The 26,560-nt window shown below is 45.9% G+C and overlaps 1 protein-coding gene across 2 annotated transcripts in view; it reads left to right on the forward strand.

Moving 5' to 3' along the window:
• Abhd2 (abhydrolase domain containing 2, acylglycerol lipase) overlaps window positions 1-26,560 on the forward strand; it is an 86,375-nt gene that overhangs the window by 36,031 nt on the left and 23,784 nt on the right. For both annotated transcript variants that reach the window (XM_055623101.1, XM_055623102.1), the window contains exons 4-5: window positions 14,999-15,174; window positions 17,029-17,196. In XM_055623101.1, the coding sequence (XP_055479076.1) occupies window positions 14,999-15,174; window positions 17,029-17,196 (344 nt within the window). The remainder of the gene's footprint in view (window positions 1-14,998; window positions 15,175-17,028; window positions 17,197-26,560) is intronic.

Below are 26,560 nucleotides of genomic sequence, written 5' to 3' on the forward strand. Positions count from 1 at the left end.
TTGGCCCCCCCCCTCTTCTCATCAGAGCCCCCTCCCCCCCCCCCACCTGTAAAGACAGTAGACTGCTCTCTCCTCACCTTTCATTGGTCTTATCTCTGACTCTTCCCTAAGGGCAGGGATATAACAGTAACTCTGCATGTGTCTTTTTCCTCTCCAACTCAATTCTTTTTCTTCCTTTTGAAACAAGGTTTCACTACGGAGCCCAGATTGCCCTGGAACTCACTATGCAGCATAAACTGGCCTTGAACTTGGAGTAGTCCTCCTGTCCCAGTTCTGGGATTGAGCCACCAAACTGTTTTTCAGAGACTTGAGAACAAAAATTGTTTTCAAGGTCTATGTTCCACACAGCTGTTCTTTCGCACAGAATTAATTAATGCTGGCATTTGTACATTCTGGAAGGAACATGAACTATCAGAATGAGTAATCTCAGGCCAGGGATGAAAGATTGAAGGGGGAAGGAGTGACATTGGTGCTGGCTCCTTGGTAAAGGGCCCTGTGTGGCCTGCAGGACTCTTGGCTTCAGATAGATGGGGCACTAAGGTGAGCGAGGACACAGGCAGTGTAAGCACCACTCTTGCAGGAAACTGGCTTTGTCTTCCAACAGTGCGTTTCACCTATCCGATTTGTCCTGTGCCTCCAACCAGCATCCGGGTTAAACAAGGTGACTGCTTTGACCATTCCTGTAATTCCCATAGATGAACTTCACACTATTTATTTAGCATTTGTACCTGCCACATAGTCTGCCCTTTGTCCATTGTACCCTTTGGTTTTGTTTGTTAATGAGTTTCTGAACCCAATGCTCCAATCTCTGACATTGCTTCCTGGCCAGCTCCTAGTCAGGTCCTTTGCATGGTCTGGTGACAACAGCTGCCTGATTATACCCACAAGTCCCACATCTGTAGGGGAAGAAAAGGAGGTCATATCACATGGAGTGTCACTTTCCCAGAAAGGACGTTGGACTCATACCTCACAGTAGTGGGAAAGGGAAGGGAGCATGGGCCTTCAAGGTAGAAGGAAGAGTACCTTCCTGGGCTATGGAGTGGCCTGGGCACTGGAGGGAAAAGGCCATAGTGTCAAGACCACAGAGCTGTTGAGAAATGGAGAGAGCAGACAGGGAAGCTTCGCTCTCAGGGAAAGCTGTTTGTTTGGAGGCTTGTCTGTGGCGATTACACAGGAGCAGCTGTAAGTGTGACAGAGCTAAAGGTCAGACAGGTAAATTCCAGTATTCCAGATCAGCTTCAGGTAAGGCCAAAAGAAATGCTTTGGATTGATGGCTCGGGTAGGGAAGAGGAAGAGGTAGTTATAAGCCACAGGCAGGCAATGAGACAGGTGGGAGGAGAGCCTGGGGTATGGTAACAGCCAGAGCGGAAGGCTTTGGAGATGATGCCAAATCCCACAAAGAGCCAGGGAGGATGTAGCCTGAGTGAAGGCCTCGATCTTGGCCGGAATGACTCAGGAATGTCAAGGATGCGCTTTGATAGTAAGATCAAAAAAGAAACTGGAGATGCTCGTGAGAATTCAAACTTGGGGAAGGAAAAGGGAGGAGTAGAAAACTAAGCTAAGCTGGGTGAAGGCTTTCCCCCAAGACTGTGTAGTACAGAGGCCTCCAGAAAGGAGGAAGTCTGCAAATTGTGAGGACAGAGGTTCCTGTGAGGCCCACTGGCTCTAGTGGCAGGGTGACTTTACCTTACAAAGTCTCTATTTCCTTATTTGTGAAGCAGAAAAACTGTAGTTATTTCATAGGCTCAGTAAGAGGAGAGAAAGTGTGTGAAGTGATTGCTAGGATGCCTGCACATGTAAGACTCTAGTAGCCACAGTTACTGTCAGGTAGAGATTGTCATAGGTGCATTGTTGTCACCCAGGTCAGACGGCAAATGGCATAGTACCCAGTGCCCTTGAGCATGCAAACACAAGGGGAGGAAGGAAGTCCACGGACTTCACCCTTCTCACACAGGATGTGACTGTCCTGCTCTGCCCTGCTAGCAGCTTGAGGGTGGAGTGGGGCCCAGGTCTGATGTCTGAATCCAAAAGGCCCCCAGACACAAAGCAGGTTCTAGAGAGATGGGAGGATTCCCTTTGGGGGAGGGGGGGACTGAGCACCCCAGGAGAAGAGGCCGAGAGGTGATGTTTTTAAGAACCATCTCATCAGCTAGCAGGAACCAAGACAGACAGAACTTGTCAGTGTATTAGCACCCCATCTTTCAAGGAAGCATGAGGAAAAAATTGAATGTGAGAGCTGTGGTAGGTAGCCAGCAGCAGAAAGCAAGAACTCACATCTCTTACAGAAAGAATAAAAAGACAGAGAAACAGAATGGGGGACGGAAGAGAAAAAGTGAGCATCCATCCAAGAAACCTAACATTCAGATAACATGGGTTCCTGAAGAACGAGTGAGTCAGGAGGCTGTAGGGAGGGATTAACCCAGCGCTTACCTCACAGCCAGCCCCTCATGCGTGAAGAGACTTAGACTCTGCTTTAGCACAGTTCTCTAGATTCTAGCATTTAGAACATGGTTATTTGTCTGGGTTTGTGGTACTTGCTCGCCCTGTGGACAGAGGGCCCGGTGCCTCACCTCGGGAACTTCTCACAGGACAGGTTGTTAGCTGTTGGAGGCCATGTTTTTCTGCTTTGGGAGAGGGCTGACCTTCAGTCATCTTCAACAGTGCCCTCTTTCAGCCACACCAAAAGCTTCAGCTGCATCTTCTCCTTCCTTCTGGGTCTCTGCTTGCAGCTCACCCTGTCCCTTCCCCCAGCAGTGACTGAACTGACCATTTTCCCAGTCTCCACAGCATGTGTCTTGCTTCCATAGGCTTTTGTATTGATCTTTTCATCTTTAACAAGATAAAAAAAAAAAAAAGTTCCATATTCAGCCCACACTGGCCTGCAATTTGCCATCGTCCTGCCTCAGCCTCCCAAGCGATGAGATCACAGACATGCACCACCACCACACCCAGCTCTCTTCCTCCTTTCTTCCTGGTTTTAGAGGCATTTTCTCCATTGATGTGTTAGTTGCTGAGCAGCCCTTAAACTGTTCAGTCATCTTCTACTTGCACATTTTGTCTTTTTCTTTTTTTTCTTTCCCAGCACTGCAGTGAATCATGCTGCATTTAACCCAGTGTCAGATAAACTAAGAATGGAGTTGTTGGGTCAAGGGAACTTATGTAGAAAAATTTGCCAGTGGCTGCCTTCAAGCCTTTCCCACCAGTACCGTGTGAGAGAGCTGGTTATGCCCCAAACCCACAGCAGTCAGGTCCCAAGATCCTTGTGGACATTTGCCAAGAGGGCAGCTGAGACTTATTCTCTCTGTGTGGTTTTCATTTGTATTTCTTTGAAAAGGGCACTTTTTGAAATGCATTTAAGAGCTTTTTGTGTCCTTTCCTGCTGCTAGCCTCTGGCCATTGCCCTAATGGTCACTGGCCTGTTCTGATCATTTGAGAGAGCTCCAGATAGACCAGGGAAATTAGGCCTGTGTGGTAGAAATTACAAATATTTGTTCCTGGTTTGCCTTTGGCCTTTCAACTTTATGTGTGGTGTTTGCTGTGCAGAATTTTGTAATATATGCATAGTCAAATTTTTCAATAGCTTCTTTTGTGCCTTGTGGAATTTCTGTTTTCCTTAGAAAGGTAATCCTTTCTAAGAAAGAAATCCTTTGCTGCAGATTATTTTAAAAAAAAAATCTGAATTTCTTCTAGCACACACATAGTTTTATTTTTATTTTAAAAGGCTTGATCCTTCTGAAATTTATCTTAATGTGAGGTCCAGCCCCAATTTTCTTTTTTTCTAGATGGCTGTCCTCACCCAGCAGCATGTATTGAACAATCCATCTTTACCTCAGTTATTCAGGATTGTCTTTCTCTCATTAGAGTTCCAGTATTTAGGAGCATTCGGTGATTCTGATCATGCATCGTCCCCTGCCTGTACCTAAACAGCATGTTTTATAGTGGGGAGGTGTAAGAATGACCTTTCATTTCCACTTCTTTTTCTTAATTACATTAGCTGCTTGATAGGTCATTTTCCCATATGAGCATGTAAATTTTTTTTCCCAAATACAAAAGTCCTATTGTTTTGATTGTGCATCTGTTAAGTTTACAGATAATTTAGGGATAAACAGCAAGCATGTGATGCAAAAGTTTCCAGTACAGACCCATTTGCCCAAGCCCCTTGAGCCCTAAAGAGCATTAGGAATCTGCCTTCTTAATCTCCATTTCATGATGTAAATTCTCGGAGAACAATAATAGAGTCAGGTTCTGAATGTGGCTTCCTAAAAATCTATATAATTACTGACAAAAGAAGCATAATTTTTATTAAATATAGTAAGAACATGCCTTTTATTCTTAAATAACTTGTCATTCTTTGGGTTTTTTTTTTTCCTTACACACTGAAAGAAGGCAACATGCAGTACCAAATGGTGGTGTCAACTGTCAACATTTAATTTTTGCAGTTATCTTTTTAATTTTTTCCCTTCATTTCTATTTGACATGTTTGGGTGTTTTGCCTGCATGTGTGTCTGTGCACCATGTGTGTACAATACCCAAAGATGCCAGGAGGAGACACCAAATCACCGGCACTGGAGCTACAGTCAATTGGGAGCCATTGTGTGGGTGCTGGGAATCAAACCTGGGTCATCCAGAAGAGCAACCAGTGCTCTTAGCTGCCAAGACATCTCTCCAGCCCCATCTCAAGATCATCTTTTAAGTGAAATGGTGGTAAAAGAGCAGTCTGAATAGATAACCCAGAAGTTTCATATGGAGATGAACCAGTTGCCCTACAAGGAATACTGGCAGAGGGGATGGGACTTTCCGCTTCTGACCTTCCCTCCCTCCAAAGCCTGGCACAGAGGTGGCACTGAGCTGGGAAACAGCCAAAGGCAATACTGGATTGGACAGAGACTGGACCGTGGTACTTTGCGTATGTCCTCCAGACAGGAGAGAAGTCACTGGAGACACGAGGACACAGCAGAGGTGTTCCGTGTATCTACCTGTGCCCTGTTTGGTTAACGCAGGTTAACGTTCTGTTTTGGTTTTAATCTGTAATTTCTCAGTGAAAAGGTTTGCCACGGTGATAATGTTTTTCGTGTGAAAGTCTGAGCGCACTGAATCTAGAGGCCTGTGCTTGGCACATGGGCAGCCTTGTTCCTGGGTTGGCAAGGCTCTGCCCAAGGTTAGGCCTGTTGTCTATGACCCTCGTTTATGGGCCTGTTTACTTGGAGGATGCCTTTTGTCCAGTTGAACCCTGGAGCCTAGTAGTGACAATTCCCCTGCCACCATCCTTAGAGCATATAGTCAAAACCCGGAGAGACACATCCAAGAGCGGGGACTGTGGTGCTCTGTAGCCAACCAGGAATTGCATCTTGTAAGATCAAATGCATTTAACATGTGAATACAATTCCAAGGGTTTGAAAGTTTTTTTTTTTTCTTTGATCTTAGTGCAGAAAAGTATGGATGGTTTCATTTTAAGTGGTTTAATTGTCATTCACAGCCCTCTTCTCCTCAACCTTTCTGCCCATGGCACACATGGGATCCACAGATGTGCCTGCTCTGCCCAGCAGCCCCCTCTACCCTGAGCTTAGAGGCCAGTCGCAGGGACAGAAGATGGTTTCCATCTTGCCCACTCCAGCTCCTCCTCTTTTCAGGCAGAAGCAGAATCGGTTCAGGGTTGGAATTTTCCTGTTCTGAATCCAGCAGATCTGGAATAGAACATTTAGCAAGGACGGGGAGGGTATAATGAGCCGCAGCTGCGAAGCATCTGTCTCTGCTGGAGCCATGCTATGTGGAGACCACACGCACCGATCCTGGGAATGGGTATCTGGGAAGCTGCTCAGAGACAAATGGCCGAGGCGTTTGTTCCAAAGCTCAGGATGGACAAGAGCTTCCTCCATCAGCTCTGCCTCCCTGGAGGACTATGGAGCTGTGCCCGCAGGGCCTCCTGAAAAGGAAGAGCTTCTGGGCTTGTATCCCAGGTTGAGGCCCCTGGGTGGTGGCTCTAAAGACCTAATATTGACCTCCTGGTCAGGCTAGAGGAGAGGAACACGGAGAGGGAGGCTGGGCTCAGGGTCAGGCAGTGTCCTGGGCTTCACATCTGGGGATCTGGGGAGAGGAGGCTCTGGTCTGTCAGAACCTGTGTTTGTGTGTCTGTGTCTCTGTGTGTCTATGTGTGTGTGTACAAACAGACAAGCTCAACTTTGCCACCTCAACAAAGCATTGCTCCTCTGCGTCCCTGGCTGGGCCAGCACTGATTATTAGCATGGTGCTTTATTTTTACCCATTAAAACAAGAAAAAAATGCTTCCCCAAATCAGAGACCTGCCACATTTCTGGAAGTGCCTGTCTTTCTCTTTATTACTTTCTGGGGTCTCATTATCTTTGGAGAGAGACCCAGTATGATTTTGTTTTCATTCTGGCCTCATTTTAGAAATCATCAAATACAAATATTAAAATAATTACAAGGCCCTTGTATTTCTGCAGGGGGGAAACTACACCGCCATTCAGAAGACAGTTGTAGAAAACATAAGACCAAAAAATGGCTTTCTGTTGACTGCGTGGGAAAAGCACCGTAGAGAGGTCCTAGCAAACTCAATTATCAGTTTGGAGACACATGATTTCAAAACGCATTCTGACAGTTGATTAATGCTTTGTTGCTAATTTAACTTCTAGTTGGGGGTTAGTGAGCCTTAAGTGTAAACTAACAAGAAAAGCCATGGCTTGAGTCACATGTGTGTACCCCCTCCCCGAGCTGTAAAACCAGGACATACCATTGTTCATAACTGGCGGGAAGGGTAAACGCAAAGCATGATTTGCCCAGGCCCTGACAGAATGCTCAGGCATGTTCCTACTCCACAGAACTCCAGACTCCATCTTGAATGGATAACTCCTTACCCAGGAGGCTGCATGCCACTCTGCCTTTGCCTTCCGCCTCTAAGACGCTATTGCCCCCATCCCCAGCACTCCTTGTGTGCTGAACTTCAGCTCAGGCCCTGAAAGGGTAGGCACTGTGCCTCGCTTTCCCCTGCATGCTTTGTAGCACCCACATTTGTGAGTTTTCTTGGGCTGATCCATCGTAATCCTGATACTGTCTTTGGCTTCGTCCTAGCTGCTGACAGTGCACTCCTAAATTGAGATTCCACATGTCACTGACCTTTGGTCACAATAGTCACCTCCTCTGGGGACAAATATTTTTCCCAGAGATGGACAAGTTGGTCTCCGTGTACACAGAGCTGAGTGGAAGCCTGCTGAGACAAACATTCTCCCTAGAAACCAAGTGGACATTAGAGCTTGTCTAACGTAACAGTCCCAACCAACCCTGGACTGGAACTCCGATTAGTATCCCGGCTCCCAGCCAGGAGGGACAGCAGCATCCCTGCAGAGTGAGGTTGCCAGGAGAGGACTGAGAAAGCCATGGGACTGGTGAGATGGCTCAGTGGTTAAGAGTGTTTGCTGCTCTTGCTGAGGACCTGGTTAGGGTCCCCTCATCCACTCCAGCTCTAGGGGATCCAGCACCCTCTGAGGAAACTAGGCATACATGGTACCCTGACATACATGCAGGCCAAGCATACACAGAAAATAGAAATAAATACATCTTAAACAAGCAAGAAGAAAACAGTAGACACCATAGAGAGCTTTTTCATGATTTCCTCTGCTTTTTGAGTCACTGAAACGTCTCCTGGACTTGAGTTCTGTAGGAGAGGGGAGCCTGTGAGCCAAAGGACAGAGCGACAGAGATGTGTTTGTGAAACTGAACAAAGTCAGGGCCTGTGGTCTCTGGAGATTTCCTGGGAGGTGCTGCGGCTACAAATGCTTCCCCTCAGGACCTGCCAGAAGAGCTGCGGTGCTGGCATTGGACAGTCCCAGTTCTGAAGACGATGGCCATCCATTTTGCACGCTGACCTTTCAAATCAACCTCAAGGGCGGATTCTAGATGAATTCCAGAGGCAGCTGTGAGAACCTGGGCAGAGAGTTGCAGACACTCAGTGCTCAGTGTCCCTCTCTGTACCTAATGCCTTTGAGTTCCAGCAGGGGGTAAATTAAAGGTGAATTTCTTACTTTTGATTAACATCACAACATTTAGCTATTTCTTGATATGCTTTCTAGTACACAGTGAGGGGTGTGTTTCACGTACACTGAATGTAAGCAGATTGAAGGCTGAGGCTATCGCTCTGTGCTAGAGCACTTCTCTGGCACGCCTGAGGTTGCATCCCAGACGCCACCAAGCCAGAAGAGTAAGAACACACACAGACAGCTTCTTGTCTGCTGGCCCTTCTGCTGGCTTCTTTTCCATTTAAAGGAGTATGAGTCCACATTGCAGGAGTCCCCTCCGGCCCTGCCAGGCCCGCACCTCCTCCACAGGGAGAACATCTTGTTTCTCCCTTCAGTTTAAAGACGTGTTTCTGTGTTTTCATTTCTTGCACAACATGATCCCAACCTGAAGCCACAAAGCCATCTGTGCTTAGCTACAGATAGAGCCATCTGTCCAGCACCGGGGAACTGTCTGGGGCTTCACTTGGAGAGACAGTGTGAGTCTGGTTATGGTAGCATGTACCCCAGCACTAGGGAGGCTGAGGCAAGAGGATCAAGACCCTGTCAGAAGATAGTGGCCTTTCCTTGGGATGTTACTGGGTTATAGTTGATAGGCCCACCTTTAATTTAACCCCCAAGTTGTAGTTGAGCTGTGGTCCCTCCTCAAATGCTGAACAGAAGAATGGTGTTCAGAAGAAATGCTGGGCAGAAGAAAGCCACAGTTAAAGTGGGAGGGAGTCTTAAACTGGATTGAGTCCCCGGTAGGGAGGCTGTTGCCTTGTACCTGCCAGAGACCCAGCTCCTGAGCTGAGTATGTCCTTTCTCCACATCATTGCCAGCCCTGGCTCAGATGCCCTCTTTCCTCAGTAAGCTGATGTCTGTGGGGAGTAACTACCCGCTAGGATTGTCTGTGTCACAATAAGAGATAGCCTTACAAAGTCCACAGTGGGAGACGCACATGCTAGTTTGCTTGTTTGTTGGGGTTTCTGTTGGTGGTCGGTTGTTCTTTGTGTGTGTGTCGGGGGAGGGAGGGGAAGGTTGTTGCTGTTGCTGCAATGCTGGGGAGTAAGCCCAGAGCCTTGTGCATGATAGGGAAAGCCTCTGAATTATACCTCAGCCTCACACACCACCTTGATAGTGGGTTTAAGCTAGAGGCTGATGGCTGCACTCACTATAGCAGGCCTCATTTACACTGGTGTTTAACTGCCACTGTTCTTGCAGGATGATTAGTGGAATCTTGGAGAGGAAGTATTCCTTTTCCTCCCTCATACCTCGCTACCATGCGCATAAGCACTGCACAGTGTCAGGGCCTCAGCTGAACTCTTGAGTTTGACCCTTGCACAGTCCGGCTGTCTGAGCTTTTAACTCGTTGGCCTCAGGGGCCCCATGGAAAAGCAGGCAGTCCCTCTCACAGAGCTGACATCAGAGTCCAATGAGATCACTTACAAAAAGGACTTTCAAAACCTGTGAAGGGCTACAGAAAAACAAACAGTTTTACTTAACATGTTCTCTGTTCAAAGAGAAAGGCAAATAAATTCAGGATTACAGAGCCATAAATAGAATCTCAAAATCTCTGGCTTCCTTTGCTAAGGGCCTTTCTTTGTTGAGGCAAATCCTTAATGTGTCTTAAGTCACTAAGGGAAAGACCCCGAATTTTGGTCTGGTGACATCATTTCTTTGCTGTTATAAAATTCTGGTGGCTTTTCCTTGGCATGGGTCTTGTTCTTGCAGGTGACTAGAGCATGGTATTTTCTTCTGTTCCTCTTTGAGAAATAATGATTTTTTACGCTTCCCTTGTCTTTGAAGAGAAAGCAGATCCTCAGTGGAGCCTCACGTGGCTGGAGAGGCGGCTCAGTGGTTAAGAGGCCTGCCTGCTCTTCCAGAGGACCCAGGTTCCATTCCCGGCACCCACCTGGCAGCTCACAAGCTTCTAGGCCCAGAGGATCCAATGCCTCTTCCAGTCTCTGCAGACACTAGACACACACCCGCACATGGTGCACAGACAGACACCCCATAATCACAGAATAGAAATAAAGTCAAATAGAGAGGGTCTTGCTACGTTCCTCAGGCTGCCCTCAAACTCCAGCATGTTGATGCCTTTGCCACAGCACCCAAATAAGTGAGACCAAAGACACTTGCTTTGCACCCAGCTAAGAGTTTTTCTTGAGAGAAACACTGTCTTCACAAGGCCCCAACATTGCACAAAGAACTATAGGAAACCAAGGAGTGCTTAGAGAGAAATAGCCCTCCCTAGGGAACAGCACACCAGTTGATTGGTCAGCTCTGAAAACACGTACACGGGTAACTTTACACAGACTGAGCAGGTTTTATTTAGGAGTGGATGTGTGTGTGTCAGTGTGTGTGCCTGGGGTTATGTGGGCTGGAGGGAGGGCTCAGAATTTTCCCTTTCAATCTTTCCCATTGGGCAGTTTTGTTGGGAAAGCCAGATGTTGATCTGATAAGGACAGGCTGGTCTAGCTTGTTTCTTAGTGACGAGCCGTTATTAGCCACAGGCCTCAGTGGACAGAGCAGCAAATAGATTAGGAAAGGAGGAGACATTATTCCCGCTTTGTTAGAGATTAAACACGACCATATGCTCCAGCTCTTGAGAACAGCTTTCAGCAACATGCCCGGCACCATACAAAGCAGTGTAATCAAACGGCATGCCTTAAACCATAAAGAAAGCTGTAAGGCTTTACTGTGGGATATGTGGGCGGGGGTGCACCATGTTTTTCGATGGGACAAGTCAGTGCAAAGATGACTTACACTGGGGTAATACATGTTTTATACGTTTTCAATCAAATCTTCTCAAAGTTTCCCAGGAACTCAACAAGCCGATCATGCAATTTACCTGGAAAATGAAATAGCCTGCCAAGGAAATTTTGCAGAAGAATACTGAAGGCAACCTGAACTTTCATCTCTTAAAATATCCCATAAGCTGTATTGATTAAAACAGCCATGCTGGTAAATGAATAGACAAATAGATGGCTGAACCCAAATAGAAAATAGAGAAACATATGTAACTGGAAACTTGACATATATTACAGGTAATAGTAGAAATCAGTCTGGATGGGTAGACCATTTATTATTGTGCAAGAGCAGTGGCCTCATCCGTTAGGAAGAGATGAATTGTATCTTCACATCACTTAGAGACATAGTGCATTTGAGGGAAATATGTTTCTTAAAAAAAAATAACTATAGGAGTAAGAGGAAATATGTATATTATAAGTGGTAATGGAATCACTCTTCTAAAATACCACGCAAAGTCAGGCGTGGTGGTATAACCTGTAATTCCAGAAGCAGGAGGATCTAAGAGTTCAAGGCCACTCTCAACAACAAAGCAAGTTCAAGGCTATACAAGACACTGTCTTAAAAACAAAACCAGGCTAGAAGGAAGGAGGAGCCAACATATAAAGCTTTAATTTTTAAGATCTACCAAATTTAACCACAAAATATAAAAAAATATGTAAAAAATCAAATTAATCTGTCTTGAGCATCATGATGCACACCTATAGTCCTAGCACTCAAGAGGCTGAGGCAGGAGGATTGCCAAGTCAAGGCCAGCCTGGGCAACAAATTGAGAAAACCGTGAACTTAAAATATACAGTATGATAAGGAAAGAATTCTAACATACAAATGATAATGTTTAATAATATAGAGCTAACAAAAAATGTAAATTAACAGGGAGAAGAGTAAAAATGTAATAGAAAATAAACAACATAAACAGAGTTCACAGAAGCAAAATAATTGTAAATAGTAAAAACTGTGAGTCAGGAAATACAAATTGATTTGATTTGGGTTTTTTTGTTTTTTGGGTTTTTGTTTTGTTTTGTTTTGTTTTGTTTTGTTTTGTTTTGTTTTGTTTTGTTTGAGACAGGGTTTCTCTGTGTAGCCCTGGCCATCCTGGAACACACTCTGTAGACCAGGCTGTCCTCTAACTCACAGAGATCCGCCTGCCTCTGCCTCTGCCTCCCCTGGTTTTGGGATTACAGATGTGCACCACCTTGCCAGGCAGGAAAATACAAATTGAAATGAGAAACTCGTTTACACGTCTTTATTTATTTGGGAGCGTGTGTATGTGTGTCATGCATAAGTGTGAAGGTCAGAAGACAACTGGAAGTAGCCATCCCGGAGACTGAACTGAGATCATCAGGCTTGGCAAGAAATGCCTTTACGCTCCAAGCCAACTTGCCAGCCCAGAGACATTTTTTAAAAGCATAAATTGGGTCAGCCTTAGACATGTTGAAATGAGGTGCCCAGAAAGTAAAAATTTAGTGCCAATTATTGAGGAGGGTAAAGAAGTCAAACAAGTGTTTTCGTGTATAATTGCTGTGGATATAAATTGATCCATCTTCTTTGGAAGGCAGTTTGGCATATTTATAGAGCTGAAACTGCATCATCCTCCCAGGCTCTCCTTGCCCTTCTCCCCTGCTGGGCAGGGTCCGTCAGCCTTCTCAGGGGGTGAGCACAAAAGCTGCCAGGTCTCTTAAGGGACAGGCGTAGTTCTTCCACTACACCCTGTCTTCCCATCCCAGACTGGCTTCGATCCGAGAGTGACCTTCAGATACAGGAGCAAGTGGGTCCATGGCTTCTATATTTTCAGACAAACTGTCTGTCACATAGGTAGTTAGAATAAGCATGTCCTCCACAGACCACGTCGGCAGTTGCTTAGAAAAACGCCACAATAATTTATCCTTGGGGTCCGGTATTTCTTCCCTGGCCTGAACCATTCTGAATGCTGTTTTGATTTTTTTTTTTTTGCCTGTAATTTTTTGATAAGTTATATGAATATTTTTTAAAATGCACTTAGAAACCCACCACATTGAACCCACTTCAAAAATCACAGCTTTGTAAGTCCTGCTGTGTGTTACTGTGAAGTTAATTAAAAATGGTGTTTGATCAGCAGGTGGTATTGTCATACCATTAAAGATTGTGAGACTTCGGCTGTGCCCAGTTGACCCCACGCTGTGATCCTAAGGCAGTTGCTCCCCAACTCCCACCCCCACCACACACATACATACTTTTCATTCTACCGAGTCTAAGAATGTCGCCAAATGCCAATCAGATGAGAGCTGGAGTCACATCATCATGCTACATACTATCTTTTAAAGATACTTTTTCAACCTAAAGATTTGCTAAGTGGGCTAGGCATGTTTTCTGTCATTTCGAAAAGCAAATTCCCTCTTGCTTAATGTGGGTCCCTGGACATAGACTCTGAAGTAAATGTGGTAGGAGGTGTGCCTGGAAGGAACTTCCTCAGAAATGGAGTTACCAGGGTGCTGGGACAGAGCAGTACCTAGGGGTGAGAAAAATGTCCCAACAATCAACCTGATTGGGAAGCGAGTCCTAAAGACAAGGCCCATTTGGCTGGGAAGGGACTAGGGTGACAAGCTAGACATCTGGAGTAGAGACACTGTTCCCCAGGAGTGTCTGTTTGAGGTGAAGTGAGCCGCTGGTTTAGTACTGGAGCCTACGGAGAGTTAGGGAAGCTCGGGTGTGACAACCAGGCGAAGCTGAGGACCTCTGCATTGGAGGGCTGCAGTAAGGTTTGTGTGTTGAGAGTCTTTCCATTGGCAAGGTGGACAATTGGACAGTGAAGTGGCTGGGGGACCAAAGCTAGAGGCTGGGAGGCCACGGGAAGGCTGTTGCCAAGATTCAGAGGCGACCAGGTATCATGGGATGGAAGATGTGTATGTCATCATGATATGCAGTATCTGCAAAGAGCCATAAAGTGATTTGGTTGTTTTTTGTTTTTTGTTTTTTTTTTTTTTGCCATATTTCCTAAGATTAAATCATGTTCTAAACAAAATTAAAAAGTAGCATATGAAAGTGTACATGTTCTGGCTTTGTTTGTTTTGGTTGGTTTGGTTTTAGAGACAGGGTTTCTCTGTGTAGCCCTGGCTATCCAGAACTCAATCTCTAGACCAAGCTGGCCTTGAGCTCAGAGATCCACCTGCCTCCTGTTCTGGTATTTTCAACCTCGGTATATTTGATTTTTTATTCATATTGTAAGGAAACTGGTTTCTAATTTTCCTCAGGAGTTTAGTTTCCTGGCTCACCCTTCTCCCTCTACACAACACAGTGGCAGTCTGAGGGCTTTTGTAACTTATGTGGCTGAGCCCTAGTATTCAGTTGTCCAACTGACATGTTTATAAGGCTGCTTTTTGTGGCTATTCTAGCCACTCAGCCCTTGTAACTGCCTTCCTCTCCTTCCCAAATACAGTCGTTTCTGCAGGGATATTTGCACCTGCTGGCAAGTGACCCCATTGTCCAGACACTTAAATACCCTTCTCTCTCAGCCCCAAAGAAGTGGCTTGTTTGGGGACTCACTTAAAATGGAGCTTCATTCCCTTAACTTCGTGTGTATATAACAGTACTCATACCAAACACAGACAAACAAACAAACAAACAAACAAACAAACAGAAAAAGAGCATCTAGAACCATCTGGTTCTGAGGGAAATGATAGGTATGAATGAACAAAAAGGTTAAAATAATGAAGTAGCCACAGCAGCTGTGGCAGAAGTGAGTATTTACTGAGCCTGGGTGCCAGGTGAGGACTTTGTATACTTTGGCTCATTTGGGAATAATGAGGCCAACCTTGTCACATGGGATGTATTCAAAGGATATTATTTGCTTTCTTTCCCCTCTGTTATAGCAATAACCCAGGTTGAATTACTTGATGCTCTACATTTGAAATAGTGGTTGTTTCTAAAGCTAATCTGGTATAGGCGGCATTAATGGATGTAGAAGAGGAGCAAATGGTGGCATGGATATGAGGCGGTAAAAATGTTCAGCTCAGTGGCAAAGTACTCACTCAGCGTGCATGAGGCCCTGGGCCCGATCCCCTGCGTCGCAAAAAGCTAAAGATGAAACAGAATGATAAAAACCTATTGTGTTTATGGTTGGTATACAGAATGTGTGGGGTACCTGTGTTCAAGAAATATGGAGGATATTGACCACTTCTCTTTTTCTTCCTCTCCTCTCTCAGATACATTCCACCACTGATCTGGGGGAAAAGTGGACATATCCAGACAGCCTTGTATGGGAAGATGGGGAGGGTGAGGTCACCACACCCTTACGGGCACCGCAAGTTCATTACCATGTCAGACGGAGCCACTTCTACATTCGACCTCTTCGAGCCCCTGGCTGAGCACTGTGTTGGAGGTGAGCTACTTTAGGTCCTGGTGTTGAGCGTCCTAGAGAGAGAGGAACACTCGTCAGTGGGGAACGATGTGTAAATGCCTGCCCTACCCATTGTCCTAAGTCACCAAGATTATCTCTAACCTGTGCTTGTTAGTCCATACGCAGCAGAAATCAGTAAAACATTGAGATCCATTTGCAAAGTACAGAAGCCTGTTTTAAGGGATGGTGGGAAGAGCTCGGAGCCTGGAGACTGGAGCGCAGGTCCCAGTCAGTGTCAGCAACAGTTCTAACTGCTGTAAAATCTGCTGTTGTCTCCGTCCTCCCCATACCCAGTGAGGTGGGTGATGCTATCGCCCTTTACTGGGGAAACTGGTGCTTGGAAAAGCAACGTAGGGTGGGTTTATTTGTTGAACAACGAGGGTGTAAAGGCTCTCAGTTGCCTTGTGCATAAATCTCCGTGGACAAAAGGGTGCATTAAAGCCACATTTACTTTTCATGAGTCAATGACAACTCATCCAGGAGATAACTCCAATTTCCGTTGCTGCTAGGATTTGGCAGTGTGCTTTTCCATCTATACAGTAAACACTCATTACAAATGCTTCATAATGAAGCCTTCTGAGGAAGTGCAGCTGAATGCCAGCATCCTTTTGAATGCAGTCCCTACCATGGTTTTTTGCTTATTCAAAGACTCCCAGTTTGTTACAGGAGTGTAGTCGTTATTTATGGGCAAATTCCAGGAAATGTGTGCTAACTCATTGGTTCAGAGTAACTAGAATTGCTGAGTAGCTGCCGACAGGTTCTCTCTGCCTAGAATGCTCTTCCACAGACCCTCACATGGCTACCTCCTCGTCACTCAGGTCTCGGCTGTCACCTCCTCTGATAGTGTGGACCCCCTCAGTTACGGTTCCTTTCTCTAGACCCATGATGCCTCCCCGCTTTAGGCTCTCATGGCACCTGCCACTCTAGCTACTTCTGTGTCTGTTTAGGGCCCCTCTGCTGCAATGTAGGGATCCCCAGCACCCAGGAGAATGTGCTCTCAGCAAACAGTCACAAAAGGAGTGACTAAATGGATAAGGAAGGAGTTCACAGTATGTTTATAAATACTGTAGTTGATCTTGCGCACGTTGATTCCGCTGATTTCCCTGCCATAGTTAAATGTTTTCTTTCTCTTATTGCTAATACTTTGACTTCTAGCACTTAAGCATACAACGGAAGCATGGTGTGGTGGCCCACACCTGAAATCCAAGTATTCAAGTAGTATACACTTGAGGATCAGAAATCGAAGGCCAGACTGGGCCACATGAGACCCTGTCTTAAAGCAACAACAATAACACCGCCACCCAAAAATCACGAAAGTTAGTTTAAGCAGTCTGACCCTGCTGGTACCCAGGAGGAAGGTTAGAAAGGGCAAAACCAACTCTTTATTTCCTATCCATAACTTTCCATCACTCGGGCTCCCTGCAAAGATCGATGAAGGTGATTATTTCTGTACCCAAGAAATACTCCTAAGAAAACGAGCTATTTTATTTCTTTTATGACTTCTTTACCCGATTTCAGGAAGAATACATCTTCATCTTGGCAAAGAGATAAACAGAAACTTTTAAAAATGAAAAATAGACCAGGCTAAAAATGAAAAAGAGCAGACCAGGCATGGTGTCATATACCTTTAATTCTAGCACTAGGGAGGTAGAGATATGTGGATCTATGTGAGTTCCAGCCAGGAATATAAAGAGATACCCTCTCTCAAGAGGGAGAAGGAGAGGAAGAAAGAGTGGAAGGAGGGAGAATCACCCAAAATTCAACACCCCAGCACCCTGCTAAAGTCAGTGTTCACACATTCATGGCTACATAAGGATCTCTTTCTCCACCCTGTAGATGACGTCACCATGGTCATCTGTCCTGGAATTGCCAATCACAGCGAGAAGCAGTACATCCGAACCTTTGTTGACTATGCCCAGAAAAATGGTTACCGGTGCGCAGTGCTAAACCACCTGGGAGCACTGCCCAACATTGAGCTGACCTCCCCACGCATGTTCACTTATGGTAAGCATGGGGCGTGGCCCAATGGAGCCTTCCACCCGCACCTTTTTCTGTTCTCCCAGAATGCGAGCAGCTCCTCCAACCTTCTGCTTTGTGTTGTAAGTATTGAATGCGTGAACATCCACGAGCAATGATGGGGCACGCTTATTACGGCCCCCGGCTTGCACTGGCATTTGTGATGCTCTCTGCCTTGAACGGTGGGCATGCATCTCAGCTCATAGCGAGTCACGGGGGAAGGTCCTTGACTTGTCCGAGAGTGCCGCTGGTGCCAGGGAGAGCACGAACTGACGCCATTCTCTCTGCCACCCCCACACCCTGTCCTCCAGATTCTAGCAGACAGGTAAAGGAGTAGTGAGGGGCCTCAGTGTTAGTGGAAAGGAATCTGCACACTGGCAGCTTGCTGGAGTGTCGGCTTCCTTGAGGACAGGAACAGGCTGTCAGCTTTACACAAATGCTTCTTAACTTTAGTAGAAACCCCCTTAGCCAAAGTTCTTACTTCTGAGCTGTTTCTTCTCTTTTGTTTGTTTGTGTAGCGCTCATTTTTAAACTGTTCTATTTGGGTGCTTAGGCCTCCAGCTCCCTCCCAACCTCCCAACCCTAAGTAGGAGGGATAGAGTTTAGTGGGGAAAGGAGTAGCCAGACCCCTTTACTTCTCCCTGCTGTTTAGGGTCAATGGGTCTTTGGGAGATATACCAATCTCCGTCAACAGCAAACGCAGCCAGTAGTCTCCTCCAAGCCGCTGTGCCCGAAGCATCTCTCCATCTGTCTGCTCCAAACCGCCACACCATCCGTCTCTGGTCTCTGCAAACTGCTGCTTGCCACATGCCAACACCACAGGCCATGCTTTCTCCTTCTCTGCTCTCATATTTATATCCTCAGAGCCCTAGAGCTCAAGGAAGGCCATTACCAGCTGGCAAAAGCCATGCCCTGCACAAGACAGTCAACAGCTGTGGACAAACTAAAGCCCAATTAAAACCCCACACTTGGGAATAAAACAAAAACATATTTACATAGCATAACTGAGTTTACAAAGAAGCCCAAACTTCCAATACATGTTTGTTTGTTTGTTTGTTTGTTTGTTTGTTTGTTTTTGAGACAAGGTTTTACTTGGTAACACAGGCTATTCTAGAACTTATAGCATCATCCAGGCTGGCTTCGAACTTGCAGTGATCCTCCTGCCTCTGTCTCCTAAGTTCTGGGATCACAGATGTACACCACCAGGCCCAACCTGAACTGTTCACTCTTGATTCCCATTGGCTCTCCCTTCAGATTATATATGCACACATACATAATAAACACACAAGAAGATGCATCTATATGAGCAAACAAAAATGTGTTGTAATGGGAAGCAACTGAACATTGTCTCTATAATCTTGCCTTCATAGCAGTTTCTAATTCTTCACTCTCTGTTCTGGCTTTATCTATGTTTACATAGTTTTTGTTCGTGGCAGTCATAGTTTGTACACTAATAGTAATTTACTTATAGTCAAGCTATGCAGTCATTTTATTGAATCTAAGACTGTTACTGCTGTTCAGTTATAGTTATAGAATGTATAGTTTTTTAGTATTTCAAATAATATTGCTGTAAATATCTTGTTCATAGATTTTTTTTCTCTCTCTCTCTTTAGCCCTGGGGCTGAAGCCACAATCCTTTGTAGGTTGGGCAAGCTGCCTGTCACTAAGCTATAATCGTGGCGCTTTTGCATTTTTATTTTGAGACGGGCTCATCCAGTTGCCCAGGCTGCCCTTGAACTCGATCTGTAGCCAAGTGGACCTTCAGTGTATGTGATCCTCCTTTCTCAGCCCCTCGAGCAGCTGAAACAACAATTCTGGCCGTTTTTCTCGTTAATGACATCTTTGAAGTAGATTTCTGATAGAATTATGCAGTAGCATTTCCCCTACATACTGGACATATTGTCCGATCTCCTCCTATGGGTCATGCATGCTGCCATTGGTGACAGTTAAGGGGGAGGTAAAGGACAGATATGCATGCAGGCATAGGACTGCACTGGAAACGACTCCAAGTCCATTTGCACCCTTGCACTCACTCCCATTCCTCAGACACCCCCTTGTACAGACACTGCTGCCCACTGTGTGGTCAGCAGCTCAAGATGTAGCTAAAAATCCAGATTTCCACTTAACCCAGGTGCATGGGGACATGTGCTGTGTGGGGGAAGAACTGGCGCTGAAAAGCCAAACTAGGCAACTCTGAACACAGATGAAAACAATAGGGAGTGATTATAAGATCCTGGATGAGACAGCAAGCCATCTGGATAAGGAGAAGATAAGGACATGAGCCTTGGCTGCAAGGCTCAGCAGAGACTTAGAAGCTGCATCCAGCAGCAAGTGCACCCACACAAATCAGAAATGCCAGCGAGAGGGGGGCTGGGGGTGTGGCTCGTTGGTATGGAGCCTACCTAGCATGCAGGAAACACCGAGTTCAACCCTCAACACTACATTAACCAGGTGTGGTTGTACATGAATATCTGGAGGCAGAGGCAGGAGGATCAGAAGTTCAAGGTCATCCTTGACTATTTAGAAGTTGAGACCCTGTCATAAAGAAGAAAAAAAGAGTAGTAGGCACTGCCACCAGTGAAGACACCTACACCTAGTCTATGTGCTGGTCTCAAGCTGCTGGAATCTTGTCAAGCACATCAAACCCAGTGACACATTTTGGAGGAAGAAACTGAAGTGCAGCAAGGAGCCATTTAGTCAGGGCCATCAAGCCAGTAAGTAGAGGAGCTGAGAAAGGAGCCCAGATCCAGCTGTTCTGACCTTCTGAGTCATCTCACAGCTGGTAATAGCCTCGGGGTCTCTAAGAACCCTAGAGGGTCCTGGGCAGCAGACAGGGAGGCCTGATGAAAGGCATTACAGACTGGGGATCACAGTGAGAAGGAAGAAGCAGGGCAGTCTCCAAGCGGAATGTGCTCTCAGACAAGACCCCAGGCAGGAGCTCAGACTCTGGACCAGATGCTCCAGCCCAGCCACAGCTGGCAAGCTGGCCTTGCTGAGGGAGCCTCAGTTCCACATTCTTCTTCAACAACATCCTTTTTTTAACTCACTTTCCAGAAAGACAGGTGACCTAGAAGAGATGTAGCCTTTGTGGCTATGCTATTCTTCCGGCCCGTGTCAGTACATCGTCTAGCTGTTGCTACCCATCTTTAAGTGTGTTGAGGTCAAACAAACATGACCTTCAAGAGGTATAAAAGTCTAGACCTCAGATGGTTTATTGAAATCCAGCAGCTCTGTGGGGACTTGCAAGGTGCTAGAGAGAGAGCCTGTAGTTTCTGAGCAGCTGTTTTAGTGAAAATTGATTTTTGATAAGTGACTCCTTGGACTGGTGAGCAAGGAGTACTCTTTTAATAAAAGTGGCCTGATATACTAGAGCGAAGCCTAGGTTTGTTACTTTCAACAGGTAAACGGAGACAGCTAGAAAGCGAAAAACATGCTAGAAGTGAAAAACCTTCAGCACAGCTAATCAAGTCATAAATCATGTATACTAAATTTCTAAGTGTTTTAGCTACCTTTCACCTCAGCACAAATTCATCTGTAGAGTTTTATGTCTATTGCCAGTTATTCTTTGTTTTAGACCATCGTTAGGCTTGACAGAGCCTGGTGTTTGACGTCATTGTCTGACTCACTGCCTCTTCCAGCTATGCTTCTGTCACCCGGCCTGTTCTTCCCTTCAGCTGAACTTTTGAAGTATTTGGTCAGATTCCATGTTGAATTTCTATATCAGACAGGATAGACTAGCTGATGCATCCCCAAAGCCCAGCAATTCAAAAGCAGAGATGTATTTCTGCTCCCTCTGTGTGTTCACGGCATAGCCAGGCCCTGGGTCTCCATCATGACTGTCTTCATATAAAGGCCCAGGTTTGAAGAGTAGACGCCAGCCAGCCAGAACATGGCCAGCCTCACAGGGGATAGAGAGAGCCCAGCTCTAGAAGCTTCTACCTAGAAATGATAGAGATCATTCCTGGCTAAAGTGCAGAGTTCATCAAGCTTAACCTCAGCGGAGTGAAGGAATGAGGAGTAGACATGGCCCAACTCTCAGCACAGCTTACCATAATTTTAATCAGAATTATAATTTGAAAATTATCTGAGACTTTGTATTGATGCTTCATACTCTCCTCTTTCAGGAACGTGGTGTTTTTAAAGTCTTAGACTTAGTCTTCTGGTCTCCTGCAGAGCTCAATGGTCATACAACTGATTAATCGGCAGAACTCCCCCTGCGAAATTTTAAAAAACTCCAAAGCCGGGGCCCAGCAACTTAGGAGCCTGTGGTATGGCCGAGGTTTTCAGAGCCACACACATAATTCTCCTCTCTTATTTAATCTTCAGCTTGTTGTTATTGTTACTGTGTGTGTTGTATTGTGTTGTGTTAGATCTTGGTTTGCTTTTGTATTGTAGAAAATTTCAGAGTGGAGAGAGCAGAATGAACCCAGGATAAATTCCCGCAAACCAGCACCTCCTTCCAGACTCACAGCAGCTCATAGCCAGTCTTAACCAGTCTTGTTTCTTCTGTAAGCCACCCCCCCTTCCCACATCGTCTCTCTAAGGTTATTTGAAAGCAAGTGCCAGCCAGCTGTTTAGTTCATCTGCGACTATTTCAGTGTGCCACGATACACTCTGTAAACTTTTCACTTGCTTGGACTAACAACAGTGCCACGTCTGGCATATCCAGCAGAACCTTATTTTCCCACAATTACAGAACCAAGGGTCTGGATTTACGATCTCTCTCCAAGGCTTGTAGAAGGCCACCATCTTGCTGTCCATCTCCATGATCTTCTATCTGTGCTTTGGTGGGGCACATCTCTGCATTATAATCAACAGTCTTGTGTTAGGGTCTGCCCGAACCACCCCATTTTTAACATAATTACACCATTGAATACACTGGTACGCTGAGGTGCTGGATGCTAGAGCTTCATTATGTGAATCTGGGGGGACACCATTTATCTCATAGCCAAAACATGAGCACAATATATCATCTCAATTAAAAGAGCACCACGTGAGTTCACACAAGAGCAGTTCACTTCTCCCAAGTGTCTTCTGCCCTGTTTCTCCCTTCCCAGGTTGATCAGTTTAGAAACGGCTTTCCATCAGATTTAGAACATCAAGTCCATATATTGCAATTGACGTGTCTCTTATATCTCTTTTAAATCCCCTTCCCTCACTTTTCCCAGATTCCTAAATGAGCCGTCATTGAGGAGTAACTTGCTGAGGCATTGGGGGTGGGAATCTCTCTGGATCCCCAGGATATGCCACAAGCCCAGGAGTCAGACTTCTCGGCTTCACCCTGACTATATGTTAGCGCCAGGCACGGGCCCCAGCAGTCTGTGAGAGCCAGAGTGACCGGGGCCTGCTCATCTCCAGGAAGTCCCTTTTCCCCCCCACCCCCTTCTCCTAGCTTAGCTTCTCCTATCATTTGAGTCTCTACCAAGATGTCAACTTTCTTTGAGAGCCTTTCACTGACTCCTCTCCTCTCGAGTAATGAGACCCCACCCATGCTACCCAGTCTTCTATCCAGTGCCCCTAAACCTTCTCCATGTTTTTTGAGACAGGATTTCCCTGTGTAGCCTTGACTGTCCTGGAACTTTCTCTGTAGACCAGGCTGGCCTCAAACTCAAAGGTCTGCCTGCCTCGGCCTCCCAAGTGCTGGGATTAAAGGCGTGAACAACCACTGCCCAGCTGTTTCTCCCAGTTTTTAAAAGGATACATCTATCAATGTGTTTAGCTCGTCTCTCTGTCCCCAAAGTCCACTCCAGCAGAGCCAGCCTTTGTGACCCGTGCTGTGACTCCCCGTGCCGTGACTCCCCGTGCCCAGAGTCCTGCTTGGCCTTAGGACACGCACTCCCTCAGAGACCGCTGAGTGCTGGCTGAGGACTCTGCTAGTGGGTATGAAAAATAGTGTGTGGGTGTAAAGCATCACTGCAGGTGAGAATAACCTCAGGCAGGCGTGCCTGGCAGCCATGTGACTTCTCCCTGGTGAAAAGCTCACCTCTCTAGACCCAAGGTCAGGCTTCCCCCCACTGTGAAAACCCTTTTGTCTCTTTGAAGACTTGAGGAGAAAACAGAAGAGGGCATTGACAGGAGCCCTGTCCTCTGCCCGTTCTGCAGTACCCCAGGGAGAGCATGAAAGACCTTTTCCCCTATTTTTCAGTTTGGAACTCAGCGGTTCCAGAACATGGAAGCACTCGCTGCTTGCCAGCAGCTATCGTTATGGGAAGACTTTCCTAAGTGGGTGATGACACCTTCTTAGGCTCTTGGGTGTTGCCTGTGGAGGATAATTCATTAAGGAAAGCCTTGTCGAGCAGCTTCCATTGATCTCACACTAATGAGGGCCAAACTGTGAAATTCTGTATATTTCTTCATTTCATTCTTTCTCCCTCTGAGACAGCTATTAATTGGAGTCCTTACTTCACAACAGGCTTAGGGAGGCTGAGTGCCTTGCTTTTCGCCATGTGACCAGAGGAGCAGAACCAGTGTATGAGCCTTAGTCCCAATTTAATACCACTTTTGTTCTATTACTTTTCTCCTATTTGGGGTCCTATTCATTAGAATCGTAGTGTATGGAGAAACAAGGTTATTGGAGCATTTGAAAGTATCTCATTTTGGTGATGGGGGCATTTTTATTAGTGACTGGAACTTTCACAGCATGTGCCGTGTGCTGGGAACTCTCCTAAGTACTTCCTATGCCATATTAAGTCAGATGTCCTCTTTGACAGCTAAGGAAACTGAGGCCCAAGCAAGGCTGAATGACTAGCTGTGGATGACAGAGCTGATGTGCAGGTGACCTAGGTTTTAAACGTAGACTATCCAGCAATCTGCTGGAGTCCCTGCCCCTGAACAGCAGGCTGAAGCCGCCTCTCCATGCGTCGGCAGCCGCTAAGCAGAAACGGCTTTCCATCAGATGCCTTTTAGAACCAGAGACCACAGGACATCCCAAGAGCATCTCAGAAGTGGGGGGGAGGGAGGGGCTGGTTCTTGGAGTGTGCATTTCATTTGTCCGCTATCCTCCAGTATCTGGAGTGGAACACAGCTGAGAGTCTGGTCGCTGCCTTCAGGACCCTAAAGAAGAGCTTGTTACTTTGGGCACACGAGGAGCGCATAGCCACAGTCGATCTAAGGTTATTTGCTGGATTTATCCAAAAGAAAGTGTTCATCATTCCATTGGCAAGCTTCTCAGGTACAGGAAACAGGTCTTAGTTTTTAACAGGTGCAAATAGAGTGTTTCTTAATCTCCTGCCTCTACTGTGTGGTTTCCATCTGCTAAGGAACCACCGCACAGGGTAAAAACCTGAGCGTCTCAGAGGCTAACAGATGAGGTTTGCCTATCTAGTGGACAGAGCTGAGAGAGACCGGATATCAGTAATACAGCAGTACTGGGTACCGGAGAGCAGTAAGATCAAATGTGGGCCATAGAGTCCACTTCTTTGGGAGGGCTGGCTTTCCAGAAGCATGACCTTCAGGACTGACCTTCTAGCGGGTCTGTATGGGACATGTACCTCCAGTTCGAAGCTACTATGGCTTTAGTATTCAGTCTTTCTCTGTCTTTCTCTCTGTCTCTGTCTGTCTCTGTGTATGTGTGTATGTGTGTGTGTGTGCATGCATGCATTGTATAACTCAAACTCATGGTTTCATACACATTTAAGTGTTCTAACACTGAGCTATCTCCCCAGTCCTGTAATCAATTTTTAAAATTAGTACAGGCATATTTTATTGCAGTACATGCTGTATTCCAATATACTTTAGCCCTTTAAAAAAATTTGTCTTTTTCTTTTATGCGGACAAGTCTTTTAACTACGTGGATGTAAGTGTACCACATGCATGCCTGCTGCCCACGGAGGCCAGAAAAGGGTCTGATCTAACATGGGAACACCACAGCGGTAGACATGTTGGCTGATTATCCAGGCCAGGTTTGGAATCTGACCTTTCCGCCTGGGCTGCGATTAGGCCAGTACGTCAGGAAGCTCTGTGTTCCTTCTCTCTGCCTCTGGCTGAGTACGTGAGACCCCCGTTCAAAGTAGATCATGACAGGATTAAGCCTACAACCTAGGAATGAGCTGGGCAGTGCTTTCCTAGCCGCAGGCCCTTCGGGCCCCTGTAGTTTGTTTTCATGTTTAGGATTTTATGGCCAGAAAGTCAAGAGCCAGTGGTCCTGTGAGCTGGGTCTCGAGTCAAAGACAGAGATAATACAGGTTTGTTTTTATTTTTTGAGTCTCCTCTAAATCACGCAAAAGGAACAAGAATAGTGGCTTTGGCCCCCATAAGGTGACTGGGTTCTGTGGGAGGATGAGTCTCCCAAGAACTTAGCACCCTTCTTCCCCGGAAGTATCACACTACGTATTTTGACATTGACACTGGGCTCAATGGTTTAAATTTTCTTCCCTGTAAGTTTAAATAGTGGTGCGGGCTGGCCCTTCTTTTCTAAGCTCTGGACCTTCCAGCATGGTGTCCTGCTGAAGGAAGGTGCCTGAAGTGACGTCATCATACTGTCGTCTTCTCTTCCTTGGGGAAGAAGCACTTCAGTATCCTGTGGAGTTTAACGTGGACTTAGTCATTTGTTTACTTGTTTGTTCCTAATGTAAATTAGAGCCTTCAGAAACCTTGACTTGCCTGAAGGGCAGTGTCAGTCTTGGAAGAGAGAAAGACACTGTCCTTAGAGTAACCAGACAGTTTAGGTTTGACCTAACTGAGACACTTTGGAACATCAAGGGGGTTCTTTCCTTATCCATATCCAAACAGCAGACACGCTTCAGGACTCTCAGACAGTGTGGGGCTCCGGGCCACCTGACTTGTGGCAGCCACAGAGATCACCCAGAGTCCAGGGAGCCTGCCAAGAAGAGTTGCAGAAGGGAATTTTATATAAGGTTACATTTCCCTTCCTTTGGTTTTATGAGATAGGGTCCAGGCTGACTTCAAACTTGCTTTGTAGTCGAGGCTAGCCTTGAACCCCTTTTTCTCCTGCCTCACCTTCCAAGTGCTAGGACTGCAGGTGTCCACCGCACCCAGCAGTGATGTTGGTTTTTCTTTCTTATTTCCTTTCTTTTCTTTCTTTTTTTTAAAAAAAGTTCAGGTTTATTTTATGCGTATGAATGTTTTGTCTTCATGTATGTACGTGTTCCACATTCATGCCTATTGCCTGTGAAGTTTAGAAGAGGACATTGTAGCACCTGGAACTGGAGTTATGGGGGGCTGTGAATCACCGTGTGGGTGCTGGGAACTGAACCAGGGTCCTCTGGAAGAGCAGCCAGTGCTCTAACTACGGGGCCATCCAGCCTTTTTCCTTTTTTTTATTTTTTATTTTATTTATTTATTTATTTATTTATTTATTTATTTATTTATTTATTTATTTATTTATTTATTT

Source organism: Psammomys obesus, unplaced genomic scaffold (assembly GCF_907164565.1).
Source record: "Psammomys obesus unplaced genomic scaffold, mPsaObe1.curated_primary_1811, whole genome shotgun sequence".
In the NCBI taxonomy this organism is placed as follows: domain Eukaryota; kingdom Metazoa; phylum Chordata; class Mammalia; order Rodentia; family Muridae; genus Psammomys; species Psammomys obesus.